This window comes from Macaca fascicularis, chromosome 9, assembly GCF_037993035.2.
Source record: "Macaca fascicularis isolate 582-1 chromosome 9, T2T-MFA8v1.1".
In the NCBI taxonomy this organism is placed as follows: domain Eukaryota; kingdom Metazoa; phylum Chordata; class Mammalia; order Primates; family Cercopithecidae; genus Macaca; species Macaca fascicularis.
The window spans coordinates 56,587,202-56,605,523 of record NC_088383.1 but is presented as its reverse complement, the minus strand read 5'-3'; the positions used below and the strand labels follow the sequence as shown (position 1 = coordinate 56,605,523).

Sequence of the window (18,322 nt, the reverse complement as noted above, 5' to 3'; positions counted from 1 at the left end):
TGTAGAATAAAAAGAATACCTTTTTTTCATTGTACCAAGCAGAAGCGTCCTGTCCTCCATGCCTCCTTGATCCGTGGCCCCGGCGCGGGCCCTGCTGCCAGTGTGGCACCTGCACGGCTTATCTCTGTTTCTACAAAACCAGTGTGCTCGCCAGCTCTCGTTGGTCTTTTTCTTTTTCTCATTCACAATGGTCTCCTCATTCTTCCTTTTAGAGCAGATTTCCAATGTTTATTTCTTAGTTCTCACGTGGAATTTTATTGGGTTAAAATCAGGGTTATTTTAAAATGTTAGAAAAGCTAGCATTGTTGTAGCACTGGAACTGAGATTTTTCTAGCTAGGTGTTTAGGTTATCAGGTTATATACTCACTGAGCTTTGGAAAAGTTTAATGGAGATGGGGATCCATTTCAAGCTTTGTTGTAAGGATTTTCTTCTCTGGTTTTTGAGGCATTAAGAAAGGTTCTCAGGAAATGTGTCTAAGATAATTTTGAGAACTGAGTGAAACCAGTGTCTCTCCAGGATCTTTGTGCTTTCCTCACATGCCCTTTCTTGGTGGTCTTTACAGGATGAGGTGGGGCCCACCCATGAGCTGGTCCAGAGTCTCATCTCCACCATCTCCACCATTGATGCCAAGATGACTTCAAGTCGGGTGACGCTGTTTTCTGATTCCAAGCCACTTGGGTCAGAGGCTATAGATAATCAAGGGGAAGTCTGCTTTTTTTTCTATTTTTAATGAAAAGATATACTACAGAAGATCATATCACCTGTAATTCTGCCATTATAACACATTTTGGTGGGATTCATTCTATGTTGTTTTGTTTTTCTTTGTGTATGCATGTGTCTCTGAGGGCTCTTCACTTACCTGACATTATGAGGGAGTCTTTTCTAGAAATAAAATACAGGATGCATTTTTCAACAGACCCAAATGTTCCTTAAATACCATGCCATCTTCCATAGGTTGCTTTTTTGTTTTTTAAGAGACCTGAGGCCACTTGGCTTTCTTTTGGTGGCCAAAACACTAGAGGAGAGTCAGGGAGTTTGTGGCTGTCCAGAAGCCACATGCCTTATCTCTGAAAGTTTTATTTAGATTATGTTGTATTATCTCCCATGGGTAAGTTTCCACTGATGTATGGCTTATGTGAATTATTTTTCAGCCTGGGTTAAGAATTTGTATACCTTTATGCTTAGTGGATGTTTGCAAAACATTAGTTTTGTTGTGTTGATTTATGATTCCCAGTAAAATTTATCTGATAATTTTGAGATAATCTAGTATGTAATTTGTTACAATGTGCATAAACTACCTACCACAGTGCCTAAGATAACGAGTGTTATTAGCTATTTTCATTTTTGCATATCCTTCTAGTTATCCTTGTATACAAGAATACTCTCTTCTAATATAGTTACAGGTAAAATACATAATTTTATTTCTATATTCTGAGCATTTTTTTTTCTATACAGTCTTTATGTAGTCATGATTTTGTTGTTACCGGTGTTTTTTTGTTATTGTGGTTTCTTTGTTTTTGTTTTTGTTTTTGTTTTTGTTTTGTTTTTGTTTTTGTTTTGAGATAAGGTCTCACTTTGTCTCCCAGTGCAGTGGCGTGATCTTGGCTCACTGCAGCCTTGAACTCCCAGGCCCAAGTGATCCTCCTGCTTCAGCCCCACAAGTACCTGGGATTGCAAGAGTACACCACCACTCCAAGCTAACTTTTTTTGTTTTGTTCTAGGGACGAGTTCTCATTATGTTGCCTAGGCTGGTCTCGAACTCCTAGGCTCAAGCAATCCTCCCGCCTTGGCCTCCCACAATCCTGGGATTACAGATGTGAGCCACTATGCCTGGCCTATTATTCCTGTATTCTAACTTATCCATCTCTTATGGTAAAATTTTTAGTTTTTTCTAATTTATGTTTTCATATTTTTATCTATTGTGCTTCGCATAGTTTTCTTTCATCCAGTGATTTTAGCCTCCTTATGATCTCTATCAGTTATGGCACTGGTGACTTAAACTGGATGTTCTTCCTCTGTCATTCCTCCTACATTTGTTAGCTGGACTTTTTAGCAAAGAGCTTTCAATTCTTCCCTTTATTTTGGTATCACTGCTGACTAATGCACTTGCGTTTTATTCCATGGGTTATTTTCCATCACTGTCATTGTTCTTTCTGATGCCTATGGTGTCCCAGATTCGGCCACGGGAGCCTTCAGCCTGTCTCCTGTGTCCTTTCAACTGTCTTTTTTAGTCTTGAGCATTTCTTCCTTTCTGACAGAACAAGAGGATCCAGGCTCATTTTGCCCTCTTTCTGCCTTGGGCCTGGACTCAGCCATTTCTCTTAAGGATCATGTGTGTTTAGCTTAGAAATTAATCAGCTTTCCAAAAGATCTACAAAACACTAACTTCCCTGTTGAGCAATTTTTTTCTAAAATTAGATTTTTTTAAAGGATTATTCCTTTATTCTCTCTATAAGTTCTTTTGAAGTGTGGTGTTAGGGAACCATGCCTGAATTTGCTTATTAACTCTTCCAGTGTTTATCAGATCATTTTTTCAATATGCTATGTCATCTTAAACATCTTAAACAATTCCTTGACGTTTTCTGTTTCTTTGTATTTTCATTGACTATATTGCCATTTCTAGATGAGCTGATCAATGTACAAATTGAATTATTTTGCGTTTCCTTGGTAATATATGCTGTTGATGCCAAAGGAGGAAAAACAAATGGACTTGAAAACTGGTTGAATGTGTCGGAAAGCCATTTTGGGAGATGATTATGTGCTAACATCCTCTCTCCTTTCTTGGTTTCTTAATTTTTTTTTCTTACCCAGATATATACAGGTTGATTTTGTCTTTCTAGAAGATCCAAGATCTTTGGTTTAGAGATATGTTCTCTTAATGTTAATTGGTATTAGAATACTCTTTTCTGTATTTTATTTCAACACATTTTAAGAATAGAAATGATTGTATTTTCTTTTAACTTGTGAAGTAGAGCATAGCATACAAACGTTGTATTCTCAGTATTTCAAAAACTTTCCTTCTTACTATACAAGTTGTATTCAGCATATAAAGTCCATCCAGCTTTGTTGTAGATGCAGTGTGATTATTACATGTTGATAAGGTATGAATTGGAGATGGGATCTAAAAGTACTGTACTTATTGTAATTTTTAAGCTAATTGTAGGTTTGGTGGTGAATATTTTGCTTCTGCAAAATGCAAACAGCATTTCATCAGAGATTGTCTTATGGTCTTTCAGACATTTTGTTTTATATCTTTGGTGCTTTTTGCCCATGAAGTATCTCTTTTGTGTGTTTGTGCGTGTGTATTGATCTGCCTCGAAATTTCACAGCGCTCATTGTCAGGAATCAGCAGAATCAGGCCTAGGCAGAGAACTGAGCAGTACTCTCAGTATGTCTCTGTGTCCTGGTTGCCACATTTTCTCTGTTGTTTATTAATAAATTGGAGAACTCTCTGACCTGTAACAAAGGTTGAATAGATCAGAGACAATTGGAAGAGGAATCCTCTACTCTGTTGTCACCTCTTCTTTTTCTATTCACACATGTCAGATAGAGACATGTGTGCTGTAAATTATTTTGTCAGAATGAAAGCCTGGCCAATTAAATGCTTTCTTCCTACCGTACTTAATGCCGATCTCTTGTTCATTTCTTGGTAATATATTTGGTTATTTATGTTTTCATTGCTTTTAGTGTCAGAGATGGCTTTGGATTCCCAGTTCTGTGTGTTCCTGTCTAGCTCCCGAACCCAGCTGGAGAGGTGTGTCAGTCCCAACTGGTGAAGTACTGAGAGGAAGCTACACAAAAGGCAGCAAGGTATTAATAAGTGTACCTCTGAGATTTTAACCACCTCTGACTGTTCCATGGAATGGACAAGTAGTAGTCTCTGTCAGAACTACATTTTAAAGGAAAAAAAGAAACTTGAAGTCGTAAACTGTTTATTAATTTATGCTGTTATTTTTGTGTTTACTCAACTCATTTATATTGACTTATAAATTAGCAATTTATGAACTACTATTTAGCAATTCATTGCCTACATGTCAGCAAACAAATTTTGTTCTTAATAAAGAATCTAGTGACTGGGCACAATGGTTCATACCTGTAATCTCAGCACATTGGGAGGGCAAGGCAGGAGGATTCCTTGAGGCCAGGAGTTCAGGACCAGCCTGGGCAACATAGCAAGATTTCATCTCTACAAAAAAAAGAAAACATTGACTGGGCATGGTGCCTCATTCCTGTAGTTCAGGCCACTCAGGAGCCTCAGGTAGGAGGATCATGTGAACCCAGGAGTTTGAGGCTGCAGTGAGCTACGATGCTAACACTGCTCTCCAGCCTGGGTGACAACCAAGACACCATCTCTTCAAAAAAGGAATCTAGGGGCATCAGTGTGTGCACGCAGCATGGCTTGTGAATGCGGAAGTGCATGTGTGTATAGTTGTGCTCAAGAATGTGTTGATGATTATACCTTCTCAGAATGAAGGTAATTTTTTTTTTTTTTTTTTTTTTTTTTTTGAGAGGGAATCTCGCTCTGTCATCCAGGCTAGAGTGCAGTGGCACAATCTTGGCTCACTGCAACCTCCACCTCCTGGATTCAAGCGATTCTCCTGCCTCAGCCTCCCAAGTAGCTGGGATTACAGACGCCCACTACCACGCCCGGCTAATTTTTGTGTTTTTTTTTTCAGTAGAGACAAGGTTTCACTATGTAGGTGAAGCTGGTCTCAAACTCCTGACCTCAAATGATCTGCCCACCTTGGCCCCCCAAAGTGGTGGGATTACAGGCATGAGCCACTGCGCCCAGCCTGTTTATTCTCTTAAGAGGGAAAATGAGGGGATTAATGGACTGTGGTTCTGGACAAGGTGGAAAACTCTTAAAGTGGAAGTACTGGGGCAAGTGCTGTGACAGGCTAGGATGGTGTAGTCAGTCCCTTCACCCAGAAATCAGTAGAATGTTAGCAGTTCAGACTCAAACCTTGTGAAAAACAGGTGGTGGAAAGGAAGTCCCTCACAGCAACTGGCGCCATAATCAAGACAGAATGTTTTCAGAATAAATGGAGTTACTTGCTTTCAGCCCCAGGTGGTAGCTATTGTCTGCCTTGACGATAGGTGATATTAATTTGTGATCCTGTTGTCTTAAAATGGGGTCACTCATCTCCAGTAGAAATAAGTCCACAGTGAAGTTGTCCCCCCATCCCCAAAGAGATAAACATATATGAATGTACTCACGTGATAACAACTACTGCTGCCTGGGATCATGACAGACCTGAAATGAACTGATAGGAAGTGAAAGGTTGCTGAGATAATGAGAATAGACCCATCTGCAGAGGATCATAAAACCAGCAAAGACAAGGTCTTGTGTCAGATGCCTTCAGAAGCTTTGTCTGTGAGAACTCTAAGGACTTCTCCAGACCTGTTGTCTGCTGCCCAAAAGGAGCCTCTGACCAGCATCCAAAGGGCTTCTGGACCCACTGGACTCTTCTGGAGGTACACTGGTCTCCCGAGCCATGGCTGTGGCTTTTTACTCGCTTTATCACTGCCTGTGTGTAGAATGATAATTGCATAATTAATAGTGTGAAGACCTCTTGATAAATGGCAAATCTGAACATCTGTATTTGGCTGATGTGTCATTGTGAAACCTCACAGCTTCAGTCAGTGTCAGCACAGCTAGGGAGTTTGTACATAATGCACATGTCACTGGGCATAGTCTAGAGGCACCTAATAACTCAGGTACCTTAACAGTCACTAATGAGTGTATCTCCAAGGAATAGTCCAACAACACATGACTGGCCTGACTCAAGGTGTCCAATCCATGGTCATAGTGAGTGGGCATCTGCCAACCAGGGGTCATTCCCCCTGCCTGCCATTGAGCAATTCAGAAGTGACTGGTATAAGCAGACATGAGTGAGCTTGCTCAATTCACTATTTGCCTCTTTGGAGGGGATCATACCCAGGACCTAGGTCATTGTGCCTTATCGGAGTCCTACACATTTCACTTGCAAATTATGTTTGAAAATTAAATGACCATGTTGCAAGTCATTCACGAGACATTTTTAAAAATTGCATTCCAGAACCCATATTAACATCCAGTGACCTGTAGAAAGCAGTAGAGAAATGTATTAGGCAAAAAGTTCTGGCAAAGACCAGTCTGATACTGGTCTGATTATCCAACCTCAGGAATTGGCCACATCAACTCGAAGAGCGAAGAAAAATAAAAAGTACCAGATTTATTACTCAAGACATTAGGAACTGTCCATTTAGATAGATGATTTTAGCTAATAAAATATTACAACGTCATCCTGAAGAATATGTCCCTCTTCCAGAGAACCCAGGAGGTTATCATGACCCCTGGAAAGCCCGACCAGCAGTAACAGTGCAAGTGGCATAGGTGCATGAGTGCAGAAATACAATCTCTACTGAAAGTAAGTTTCATACTAGGCAAGAATTACAGGATATACATAGAACTTTTGCTCACAAAGTCAAATCAGATGTACAAATTCAATATGGTTTAGGAGTTAATGGTGGTAAATTCATCATGCTTACGGGAAGTGAAGTAGGACAAATGACTGGAATAGCAAATAACTCCAGGATTAATGATGAATTAATTGCTAGAGCAGAAAATATCCAAGACCTTCCTGACTTATGGTGGGGATGGGTAAAGAAGTTGGATGAGATGATACCCAAACATGATTCCCAGGTTTACCTAAACAATGGAAGACTGTAAAAGATGCCATTAAGATATCTCAAGAATATGGAAGATTATTATTCGCTTCTCATGGGAAAGGACTTTATAGGGCACCTGAAAAAATTCCCAAGCAAAATCACTTTTACAAAATGTCAAGTTATGATATCCAAAATGAAACCAAAAAGTCACAACATTCACATAATACACTGTGCAACCCTGATCTCCTGACTGTCATAAAATGTTTCTTACCTCTAAACCAAAGTTTCATTTTATAATTTAATTTTTCTCATTTTTTCTGTTCTCTTAGCTTAGGAAAAGATCATTACAAACTTTTTGTATGTTTTTCATATATGCTTGCAAAGAATTGTAAAACTTTGTTGTGATTATTTTTCCTTTAAGCTGAAACTTCCCTAATCTTTCTTTAGAGATTGTGGCATAGCATGCTAGTTTCCTTTCCATATCCATTTGTTTTCTGTAATGAATACAGAAATACAGGCACTATTTTGTAACTTTAAATAGACATTATCTCAAGTCTACAAGAATTATCCAAAATGGTATCTAATGACATTTCTAGGTCTTCAGACACTTAACACAGATTGGAGCCTCTAGGTCTTGAAGATTTTACTAGATATTGGTTACTGAAACTGAGCTTTCTTGAATTATTTTTCCTTCCACTGTGGTTTCCTGCATTTCAACATATCACCGAGTTTTATCCTCAAACATTACTTATTTTCCACAGAATTAAATAAAATATGAATCATCCCTCCTTTTCTGATTTTTGAAACGACCCTTTGTTTCCATTAATAATGATTCTTCTGGTCCGTTTTGTAGTTATATGTTAGAGTTTGTAAATATTCACACATTTTGCAATTGCATATAATTTTCTTATTTTTTCCTCTTCCTCTAAAGTTGCTGTTATTTCTTTTAACTTTTTGTGGGAAAAATTAAATCCATCTTTCACTTTGTTGATATGCTTATTTATAATTCAACTCCTTGATTTTTACTCAAATTACTTTTCAAGTTACCCACTTTTAGGGAAGGTATTTTTTGGGGTTTTGTTTAGTGTGTCAGGCTTTCTTTAATTAGTTGTATCAAGAAGTGTAGACTTTCCTATACGTAATATTCTTTTTCCCACAGTAGTTTTGTTTTGTTTTGTTTTTTTGAGAGAGTCTCGCTCAGTTCCCCACTGGAGTGCAGTAGCGCATCTCAGCTCACTGCAAGCTCCACCTCCTGGGTTCACACCATTCTCCTGCCTCAGACTCCCAAGTAGCTTGGACTACAGGCGCCCACCACCACGCCTGGCTAATTTTTTTGTATTTTTAGTAGAGATGGGGTTTCACCATGTTAGCCAGGATATTCTCAATCTCCTGATTTCGTGATCCACTGGCCTCGGCCTCCCAAAGTGCTGGGATTACAGGCATGAGCCACCACGCCCGGCCTATATTCAACTTTTGATCAGAGAGTTCCATTTTAATGTGACACTGAGAGTAAAAAACTATCTTTTCTTCCTTACCCATTTCTCTTCCTACATTCTCTGCCAGGAGGAAGGCACCGCTACATACCCAGTCTTTGCCAGCAGAGCCTGAGCGGTTCTGTTTTTCCTCTGCTTCCCCTCTTCTTTCACATCTCATGACCAAGCACTTCCTATTCTCTCTCCCAAATGATCACAGGTTTTTTCCTCCAGTTTTGTCACTGCCACTGCCTTTAGCATTACTCTGCCTTTAGATAGTCTCTTAATTGGTCTGGTAGCTTCCTTCAGTTCTTCCTTATTATACAGACCGCTACACACACATCTGACAGAGACTTCTCACCTTTTTATGGTTCAATGACTGAAATTCCCAGAATAAAATTAAAACCACCCCAGCATCAAATTTGAGGTCAAATAGAGGTGGGTTTGTATCCCAGGTTCATATACTGTCCAGCAGTGTGGTCTCAGAAAACGGAACTCCTTAAGCCTTTGTGTATCTGCCTGCACTCATTGAGCATTGGGACTATTTCACACATACCATCCCTGGCATGTAGAAGGGACTTAATCAATGTTGAAAGAAGGAGAGGCATTTTAAAATCCACATCAAAAAGATGGTTTTTTTGTCCAGGAGCGGTGGCTCACACCTGTAATCCCAGCACTTTGGGAGGCCAAGGCAGGTGGATCACCTGAGGTCAGGAGTTCCAGATCAACCTGACCAACATGGTGAAACCCCATCTCTACTAAAAATACAACCATTAGCTGAACATGGTGGTGTGCTCCTTCAATCCCAGCTACTTGAGAGGCTTAGGCACTTGAATGAGAATCACTTGAACCCAGGAGGTGGAAATTGCAGTAAGCCAAGATTGTGTCACTGCCTGGGCAACAGAGTGAGACTCTGTCTCCAAAAAAAAACAAAAAAAGTTGTTTTAAAAATATATTAATCAGGCTGGGTGTGGTGGCTCATGCCTGTAGTCCCAGCACTTTGGGAGTCTGAGGCGGGTGGATCTCCTCAGGTTGGGAGTTCGAGACCAGCCTGACGAACATGGAGAAACCCCATCTCTACTAAAAATACAAAATTAGCCGGGCATGGTGGTGCATGCCTGTAATCCCAGTTACTTGGGAGGCTGAGGCAGGAGAATCACTTGAGCCTGGGTGGTGGAGGTTGCAGAAATCCAAGATTGCGCCATTGCACTCCAGCCTGGGCAACAAGAGTGAAACTCCATCTCAAAAAAAAAAAAAATGTGTTCAGCAAGGTTGAAGTGTGTCCAGAATTGGTGGGTTCTTGGTCTCACTGACTTCAAGAATGAAGCTGCACACCTTTGCGGTGAATGTTACAGCTTATAAAGGCAGCATGGACCCAAAGAGTGAGCAGCAGCAAGATTTATTGCAAAGAGCAAAAGAACAAAGCTTCCACAATGTTGAAGGGGACCCAAACCCACAAGGGTGGCCACTGGCTGGCTGGGGCAGCCTGCCTTTATTACCTTATCTGGCCCACCCACATCCTGCTGATTGGTCCATTTTACAGAGAGCTGATTGAACCATTTTGACAGGGTGCTGACTGGTGCATTTACAATCCCTGAGCTAGACACAGAGTGCTGATTGGTGCATTTACAATCCTCTAGCTGGACATAAAAGTTCTCCAAGTCCCCACTAGGTTAGCTAGATAGAGTACCGATTGGTGTATTTACAAACCCTGAGCTAGACACAGAGTGCTGATTGGTGCATTTACAATCCCTTAGCTAGACATAAATGTTCTCCAAGTCCCCACTAGACTCAGGAGCCCAGCTGGCTTCACCTAGTGGATCACACACAGGGGCTGCAGGCGGACCTGCCCACTGGTGCCGGCAGTGTGCCCGCACTCCTCAGCCCTTGGGCAGTCGTCAGGGAGGCTTGGGCTGAGCAGGAGCCCACGGGGGGGTGGGGAGAAAGGGGGAGGCTTGGGCATGGCGGGCTGCAGGTCCCAAGCCCTGCCCCGCGGGGAGGCAGCTGAGTCCTGGTGAGCCGACACTGCTGGGGTACCCAGCGCACCCTCTGCAGCTGCTGGCCCAGGTGCTAAGCCCCTCACTGCCCAGGGCCGGCGGTGCCAGCCAGCCACTCTTGAGTGCAGGGCCTGCCAAGCCCACACTGACCCAAAACTTGCGCTGGCCTGGGAGCAGCATGTGTAGCCTTGGCCAGCCCAGAGGGGGGCTCCCACTATGACATGGTGGGCTGAAGGGCTCCTCACGCACTGCCAGAGTGGATGCCGCGGACGAGGAGGTGCCGAGAGCAGGGCTGCTAGCATGCTGTCACCTCTCAGAAGCATAAAAGGTTATTAGCCAGAATCATTTATCAATTGTATTTCTGTACATCTGCAAGACACAATCTGAAAATGAAATTAGAGAAACAATTTCATTGGGCAACAAGAGCAAAACTTCATCTCAAAAGATAATAATAATAATAATCTACAGTGCCACTTCCCGTCCAAGCTTGACTTCTACCTTTACTTTCTAATATGGTTTTGCTATGTCCCCACCCAAATCTCATCATGAATTGTAATCCCCATAATCCTCATGTGTCAAGGGAGGGGTCTGGAGGGAGGTGATTGGATCATGGGGGCAGTTTTCCTCATGCTCTTCTTGTGATATTCAGTGATCTCTCATGAGATCTTACAGGGTTTCATTTCGTTTTGTTTTTTGGGGATGGAGTCTTGCTCTGTTGCCCAGGCTGGAGTGCTATGGCATGATCTTGGCTCACGGCAGCCTCTGCCTCCTGGGTTCCAGCGATTTTCCTGCCTCAGCCTCCTGAGTAGCTGGTATTACAGGCATGCACCACCACACCCAGCTAATTTTTGTATTTTTAGTAGAGATGGGATTTCACTACATTAGCTAGGCTGGTCTCGAACTCCTGACCTCAGTTGATCCACCTGCCTTGGCCTCCCAATGTGCTAGGGTTACAGGTGTAAGCCACTGTGCCCAGCTGAGATCTGATGGTTTTATACATGTTTGACGGTTGCTCCTTCACATGTTCACACTGTCTGTGTGGCCACCATGTAAGGCGGACCTGGTTCCCCTTCTGCCATGATTGTATGTTTCCTGAGGCCTCCCCCACCATGTGAAACTGTGAGTCAATTAAACCTCTTTCCTTTATAAATTACCCAACCTTAGGTATTTATATCAGTGTGAAAACAGACTAATATACTTTCTGATAACCATGCTTGAGGAATTGGGGAATTCAGACTACCTGGGATCAAATTGTGCCCCACCCTTAGCAGTCATGTGACCTTGGGGAGGTTACTTACCTTCTCCATCTCCACTTCTTCTGTAAAATCTGTAAATGAGATTGTTTCTGAGGGTTAAATGAGCGTAGCACAGTGGGGACACTGTCAGGCACACACTACTTGTCAGATGTCGAGTATTCATCTTTATTAAATTAGGACTGTGGTAACCCACTTTATGGCTCTCGATTTTGTATGACAAAATCATGCTTAGTGATTTGTTAGTAAAAGAAAGAAAATCTGAAAGTCCCTGCCGTGGAAGGAAGAAATAGCGGGGAGAAAAGGGAGTTGGTAAGTTTCAGCATTTCAGAGCTTGGAGGGACAAGTTAGGTTTCTATTTTATGGAGAAGGAGGTGGAGGCAGGATGGGTCCTAAGGTGTCATTCAAGACACACAGCCGTAACTCTTTACTGAGAATAGAGCTAGGGCCCCAGGGATTGCTGTGGTCAATTTGCAGACAAAAACGACCACCCATTGGAAGACAGGAGAGGAGTGTTTTGTTACAAAAGCAGTCAGTAATTCAGGTGTATCTACATTCAGTCAGCAAATAAAAGTCATTCAACTTGGTTGCTAATGGGACCCACTCTACTGAGGCTTTGTGTAGAACTCATAGAGGAAGATGGCTTCAAGCAACGAACTACCCTGTGCTTTTCTTAGGACTAAAAATCTCAGGAAGCTGGTGATGGATGAAAACCTTAGTCCCACTGGCACTGCACGAGGGGCCAGGAGAGCAGCAGCCTCATAAGCCACAGGGTGGGGCATTCTGAGCTGTTGGGGAGGGATGGCAACCAGGGTGGGGCACTGTGAGCTGTCAGGGAGGGCATTGTGATGTGTGGGGTGGGGCATTGTGTGCCACATGCCTGTGCTCCCACCTGGGCTAGTGGGCTTCAGTCTGTAGGTGACTACAGAAGGAGGAGGAGCTCCGTCTGTTCTCTCTTCAGGCAGTTGTGTCTCTCAGCGCTTGTTGGGTTCACAACCTATTAAATAAGCCGGCTGGTCTTCACCCTCCCAGACAAGTCAACTCAGGGGAGGCGGCAGGGCACAGGCCTTGGCCTACATCCCCATCTGGGGCCAGGGCCGGGCTGTGAGGTAGTCAGGCGAGCAGTGGGCAAGACCATCTCTGCAAGTGCAGCATAGCCTCGGCCTAGGATAGCAGGAGTGCGTGGCCAAAGCTGTGAGCAGAGGCCCAGGTGGTGGCAGACAGTAGAGACGTCCCATGGGGAACATACTGACCTGTTGTGTGTGCCCCAGGGACAGCCCTGAGTTTGACCAGCAGCAGGGGTCAGTGTGCCCCTCGGAGTCCAAGATCTATGAGGCAGGAGCGCCCATGGCTGCTGCTGTACAGCCTGCTGCAGTGACTGTTGAAGTTGGTGAGGACCTCCACATGCACCACATCCATGACCAGGAGATGCCTGAAGGTAAGGAGGTGACGAGTGCCATCTGCCCTCGTCTTGCCTCTGGTCCCCAAGGTCCCCTGGGAGGCATTGCGCACTTCGAGCTCCTTTCTGCCTGTAGCCAGCTTTCCCCGGGCTGGCCAGGAACAAAAGCTGACTCTGCCATGCATTCCCACCCCTTAGTCTTTCCCCACCGAGTCCAGTCAGTTTCTTTTCACCTCCCCTCCCAATTGCCCAGTTCTTGCTCTCTCATCTCATTCTCCCAGGCTGGCATGGGACCGTTTATTTCTGGCTATTCTTGTCGAATAAGCAGCAGTCGAATAAACAAGTTGATAAATTTTTATAAATGATTATATCTTTTTTTTTCTTTTCTCCCTCTATACATATAGCTTTGGAGTTTAAACCTGCCAATTCAGAAGCAAGCACAATATTCCATGGGAACTCTCAAACAGATGGTGAGACAACATTGTCTGTAGCTCTATTTATTATCCTGTGGGACTTTGTTGAGGCTTTGGACCATTTTCTTCCTTTTCTCAATAAAAACTCAAATATCCCAACTTTCCAGCACCCACCTTATTTTTTCTTTGTACCTGTCCACATGGTACCTAAGTGAAGGAACCAGGTAAGTGCCTAATTGTTTCCTTTGTTAAAGTAGCTAAATCTCAGGACAGTTCGTATTCAGATATTCGGGGATTTCTTATTTAAAATCAGAATGGAGGTTGCCATGGGAGAGGCTGTATGGTATTCTTAATGGGCTGCTGTAAGTCACCTTGATAGAGGCTGCTTAGTTTCTTCTAACTGTAATTTGAACAGAGAAGGAAAAAAAAAAGGAGGGTGCTTAAAATAATTGTGAAAGGTGTGAAACGTCGCCGCCAGGACTGCAGAAAAATTGTTATGTGTTGTGGGGGGGAGGGTTTGTCAAAGGAGTTTACCCATGAGGCTCTGATTACTTTAAAATTCTTACTTTAACACAAAATGTGTCTCCAGATTTATTCTGGTGACTTAACAGACTTTATTTACCTCCTTGTTCTAAAAGAGAGGTGGGGATTGGTTCATGGCCAAAACTTTCAAAAGACATGAAACGTCAATGTAGACTTTTAATGTGTAATATAAAGATTGCAAGTTAAAATGTCACAACTTCCCTGTAAGAGTGATTGTTGCCGTGGCTCCTCCTTTGTCCTTTCACCTCCTGATAATAGCATCTTGTTCAAAGATAGGAAAGTCAGAGTTTTGGCTGGGCATGGTGGCTCACACCTGTAATCCCAGCACTTTGGGAGGCTGAGGCAGGTGGATCACCTGAGGTCAGGAGTTCGAGACCAGCCTGGCCAACATGGTGAAACCCCGTCTCTACTTAAAAAAATACAAAAATTAGCTGGGTGTGGTGGCGCATGCCTGTAGTTCCAGCTACTCGAGAGGCTGAGGCAGGAGAATTGCTTGAACCTGGGAGGTGGAGATTGCAGTGAGCAGAGATCATGCCAATGCACTCCAGCCTGGGTGACAGAGCGAAACCCCGTCTCACAAGAAAAAAAGAAGAAAAGGAAGAAAGTTGGAGATTTTTAAGTCTCTACTCTGCTGGGAGAGGCGGGGGATGGGAGCCAGTAGAAAAGAGAAAACAGTTGGTTTGCCTCTAAAATTTTGCAAAGAGATGACTTTAGGTAAAAGTAATTCTGGGTAATAACATGATTCTTGAATAAAAACTAAAATTTTCAAAATAGAAAGCATTGCATCATAAAGATATTAAATCCAGTCGGCTTATTGGTTTCATTTAAATGCCAGAGATTTCATTGCTGTAGAGGAGATATCTTATAGCTCTTCTATTTAAACTTTGGTTGGGCTCTTAATTTTTTAAGAGGTAGGCTAATTAAGACTCATGATGAGTATGACTTTGTAACTTGTAAGTACTATCTTCACTTTTCAAGATATTTAAGGATTGCTTTAGAATAAACAAATATGTGAATTAAAGTACTTACAAAGCATGTAAGTGCTTGTGTAAACTTATAGTCTGGTGATGTAAGGAAAAGCTGATTGATGTTACACACCAGTTAGTAGATGGGCAGTATTGGATGAGAGCCCAAAAACGGTTGTTTATTGTCATTCTTTAGGATTACAATACAGTTTATGTGTGTCTCACTTGGCCCTTTCCAATACAAATAAGGCCTGTGTATGTTCTCCCTATGTATTGCTAATGAAGAAATGAAGACTTAGAGATATCGCATGTCTGAGGAAGACAGCTACTCAACAGAACTAACATTCTATGTCCTCAGAATGATATGGAAGTGACAGATATGCTGAATTTACTTTTAAAAAATTTTTAAAACTCTAGAATACATTTTATATTTTGCCTATAAAATAGACTTGTCTTTTAAAACTTACTGCCATCTCGATTTATTTTATGCAAAGTTGATTTTACACAACTCAAAGCCGACATTTACCTCTTCATTTTTTTTTTTTTAAATAAAGGAGGGTGTCACTATGTTACACATGCTGGCCTCAAATTCCTGACCTGGGTTGAAGTGATTTTCCCATCTCGGCCTCCTGAGTAGCTGGGACTACAAGCATGTGCCATCTTGCCTGGCTCTCTCTTATATCCATACATTCATTTCAATGGATAAGAATAAAAGGAGAGGTAGTGACATAGCTTAAATGCAGCAGTTGAATAAATGAATTGATAAATTCTTATAAATGATTACATCTTTTTTTCCTTTCTCCCTCTATGCATATAGCTTTGGAGTTTAACCCTCCTGCCAATCCAGAGGCAAGCACAATATTCCGCAGGAACTCTCAAACAGATGGTGAGACAATGTTGTTTTTTCCACCAAGAGAAAGAATAAAAACTCTTGTTTGATCAGGTGTATTATAGGAAGTATTTAGAAAAACTCACACTGGTTTAAATTTTTCAACTTTTCACATATTCACTTGTCTTATTTTAATGTGTGATATACTTTCCTTTAGTTGTTACCATTTTAGTAAAAACATGTAAACTTTTTGTTTATGCATTTTGCCATCTTTTTATCAACACAATTAATTTGTCATGTGATGGAGGAGTCATGGATTTCTCTTTATTCATAATTCTTGGTCCCTTTTCCTTTGCTCCAAAGAGTACATTTTAAAGATGAATGATAGAACTTAGGCTTCAGCTTGGTTTTCATTTAAACAAATTAAAAACATAGCTGTTTATCATCGGGGATTGAATCTGTGATTTGGGCCTCCTCTCACACAGTCCTCTGACCACATTCATTTACCACATCCAAGTTCATGCTACTCAAAACTTTTAAGTTATTAACCTTTTCATTTGATGTAATGTCAATTTAAACATGCCCTACTCCTGCTTATTTTCCTTAATGTTATGCTAAGTCCTCATTTGTTTGCTAAAAAGCCATACACAGCCAAGTTTTCCAGTTGACTTAAACAGCAAGAATACAAGTGAGGGTTCTATAATGATATGTGAAGTAATGCAGCACAGTAAAACATGGGAGTTTCTAACTTCGTTTTTATAGTTTGAGTAGACTTTGCCCATCCTGAGTCAGTTATTTCTGGTTAGAATTTGTGTTCATTTTTTACATTACTGTAAACAGATACCTAAGGCTGGGTAATTTATAACAAAAAGAGGTTTAATCGGCTCATAGATCTTCAGGCTGTACAAACATGGCTTCAACATCTGCTTCTGGAGAGGGCCTCAGCAAGCTTACAATCATGATAGAAGGCAAAGGGGAAGCAGGTGGTTCCACACGGTGAAAGTGGGAGGAGCGAGGGGAAGGGGGAAGGTGCCGCACTCTTTTTTTTTTTTTTTTTTTTGAAATGGAGTCTTGCTCTGTTGCCCAGGCTGGAGTGCAATGGTGTGATCTCAGCTCACTACAACCTCTACCTCCCAGGTTCAAGCAATTATCCTGCCTCAGCCTCCTGAGTAGCTGGGACTATAGGCGGGCACCACAACACCTGGCTAATTTTTGTATGTTTGGTAGAGACAGGTTTTCACCATGTTGACCAGGTAGGTCTCGAACTCCTGACCTCAGGTGATCTGCCTGCTTCAGCCTCCCAAAGTGCTGGAATTACAGGCTTGAACCACCACACCCGGCCGGTACTACAGTCTTTTAAACTACCATAATGACAATTTGCTTATTACCATGGGGATGGGACCAAGCTATTCATAAGGAATCCCCCGCCATTACCCAAACACCTCCCACTAGGCCCTGTCTCCAACATTAAGGGTCATATGTTAACATGAGATTTGGAGGGGGAACATATCCAAAACATATCAGAATTGTATTTCCCAGCTCCTTCCAGAGCCATGGGCTTCTGACACCTAGAGAGCGTGGAAGCGGTAAAAGAAAAGCTATTCCATGTCCCTCACTCTTCAGTGGTAGGAACTTTTGCCTACAAGGCCCTTCCAGCATCAAAGGCAGAGGTAGTGTAGGAAACAAAGCATGGCCCAAGTCCCTCTTGGGGCTTTTATTATTATGGCCTTATTTTAGAAAAAAAAAAAAATGATTTTTTGTGCTGCAGACACCATGTCCAATTAGGTTTGTATACTCATTTTAAAATTAAAATTTAGGCCAGGCTCTGTGGCTTACGCCTGTAATCCCAGGTCTTTGGGAGACCGAGGTGGTGGGAGGCCGAGGTGGGTGGATCACGAGGTTAGGCGATCAAGACCATCTTGGCTAATGCGGTGTAACCTCATCTCTACTAAAAATAAAAAAACAAAAATTAGCTAGGCGTGGTCGCGTGTGCCTGTAGTCCCAGCTAGTGGGGAGGCTAAGGCTGGAGAATTGCTTGAGCCTGGGAAGCAGAGGTTGCAGTGAGCTGAGATCCCACCACTGCACTCCAGCCTAGGTGACAGTGAGACTCCGTCTCAAAAAAAAAAAAAAAAAAATTTAAGACAGGTTACTTTCCAGTTGTGCAAAGACCCCTTTTTGTTTTGTTTTGTTTTTAGTGACATATTAGTAGGTAACCACTAAGTGTGGTTCAGGATGCTTACGGGGATTCTGTTGCATCTAGAGATAGGTGCCTGGTCAGGAAGTAGTTCTTAGAGCTGTTAGCGCTTAGCTTCTGATAATTAAAGTAAGCTATGTGTAAATACCGAGTGAGAGAATACTAATGGATCATGGCTCATATATGCAACAGTTAAACCTTTTTATTAGCTAAGATTTTCATCTGGCCTAATTTTTTTGCCCTTTTCTTTTATACATGAGGATTCTTTCATTTTTATGTAATATAAACTTTATGAAATAGAAACTTTCATTTGTACATAATAGAAACGTTATGAAATTAATCATGCCAGATAATTTAAATTATAAATTATTGAAAATAATTTTTTAAATGGAATTTTGCCTCATTTTACATAGGAGTAATCAGTAAGATGTTAGTAACTACTTTTATTTTATGGTATTTGTATCAGAAGTGACCAGTTTGGTTTTTTTTATTCTTAGTTGTAGAAATAAGAAGAAGCAACTATACAAACCACGTAAGTAAACAGTCAAATAGTTAAGAAATGAATAGTTTGACATAAAAGTATCTCTCTCTTGATTTCTTTAAAT

At 41.8% G+C, this 18,322-nt stretch overlaps 1 protein-coding gene across 2 annotated transcripts in view; it reads left to right on the top strand.

Moving 5' to 3' along the window:
* Positions 1 to 1,733: 1,733 nt before the first annotated feature.
* Positions 1,734 to 18,322, top strand: part of LOC102116722 (arf-GAP with GTPase, ANK repeat and PH domain-containing protein 5-like) — a 30,125-nt gene continuing 13,536 nt past the window's right edge. The window contains exons 1-6 of one of the 2 annotated variants that reach the window (XM_065520681.2): positions 1,734 to 1,873; positions 3,689 to 3,811; positions 12,646 to 12,812; positions 13,178 to 13,243; positions 15,512 to 15,580; positions 18,215 to 18,249. In XM_065520681.2, the coding sequence (XP_065376753.1) occupies positions 12,722 to 12,812; positions 13,178 to 13,243; positions 15,512 to 15,580; positions 18,215 to 18,249 (261 nt within the window). In that variant the 5' untranslated portion in view covers positions 1,734 to 1,873; positions 3,689 to 3,811; positions 12,646 to 12,721. The remainder of the gene's footprint in view (positions 1,874 to 3,688; positions 3,812 to 12,645; positions 12,813 to 13,177; positions 13,244 to 15,511; positions 15,581 to 18,214; positions 18,250 to 18,322) is intronic. The other variant, XM_074001578.1, reaches the window with a different exon arrangement.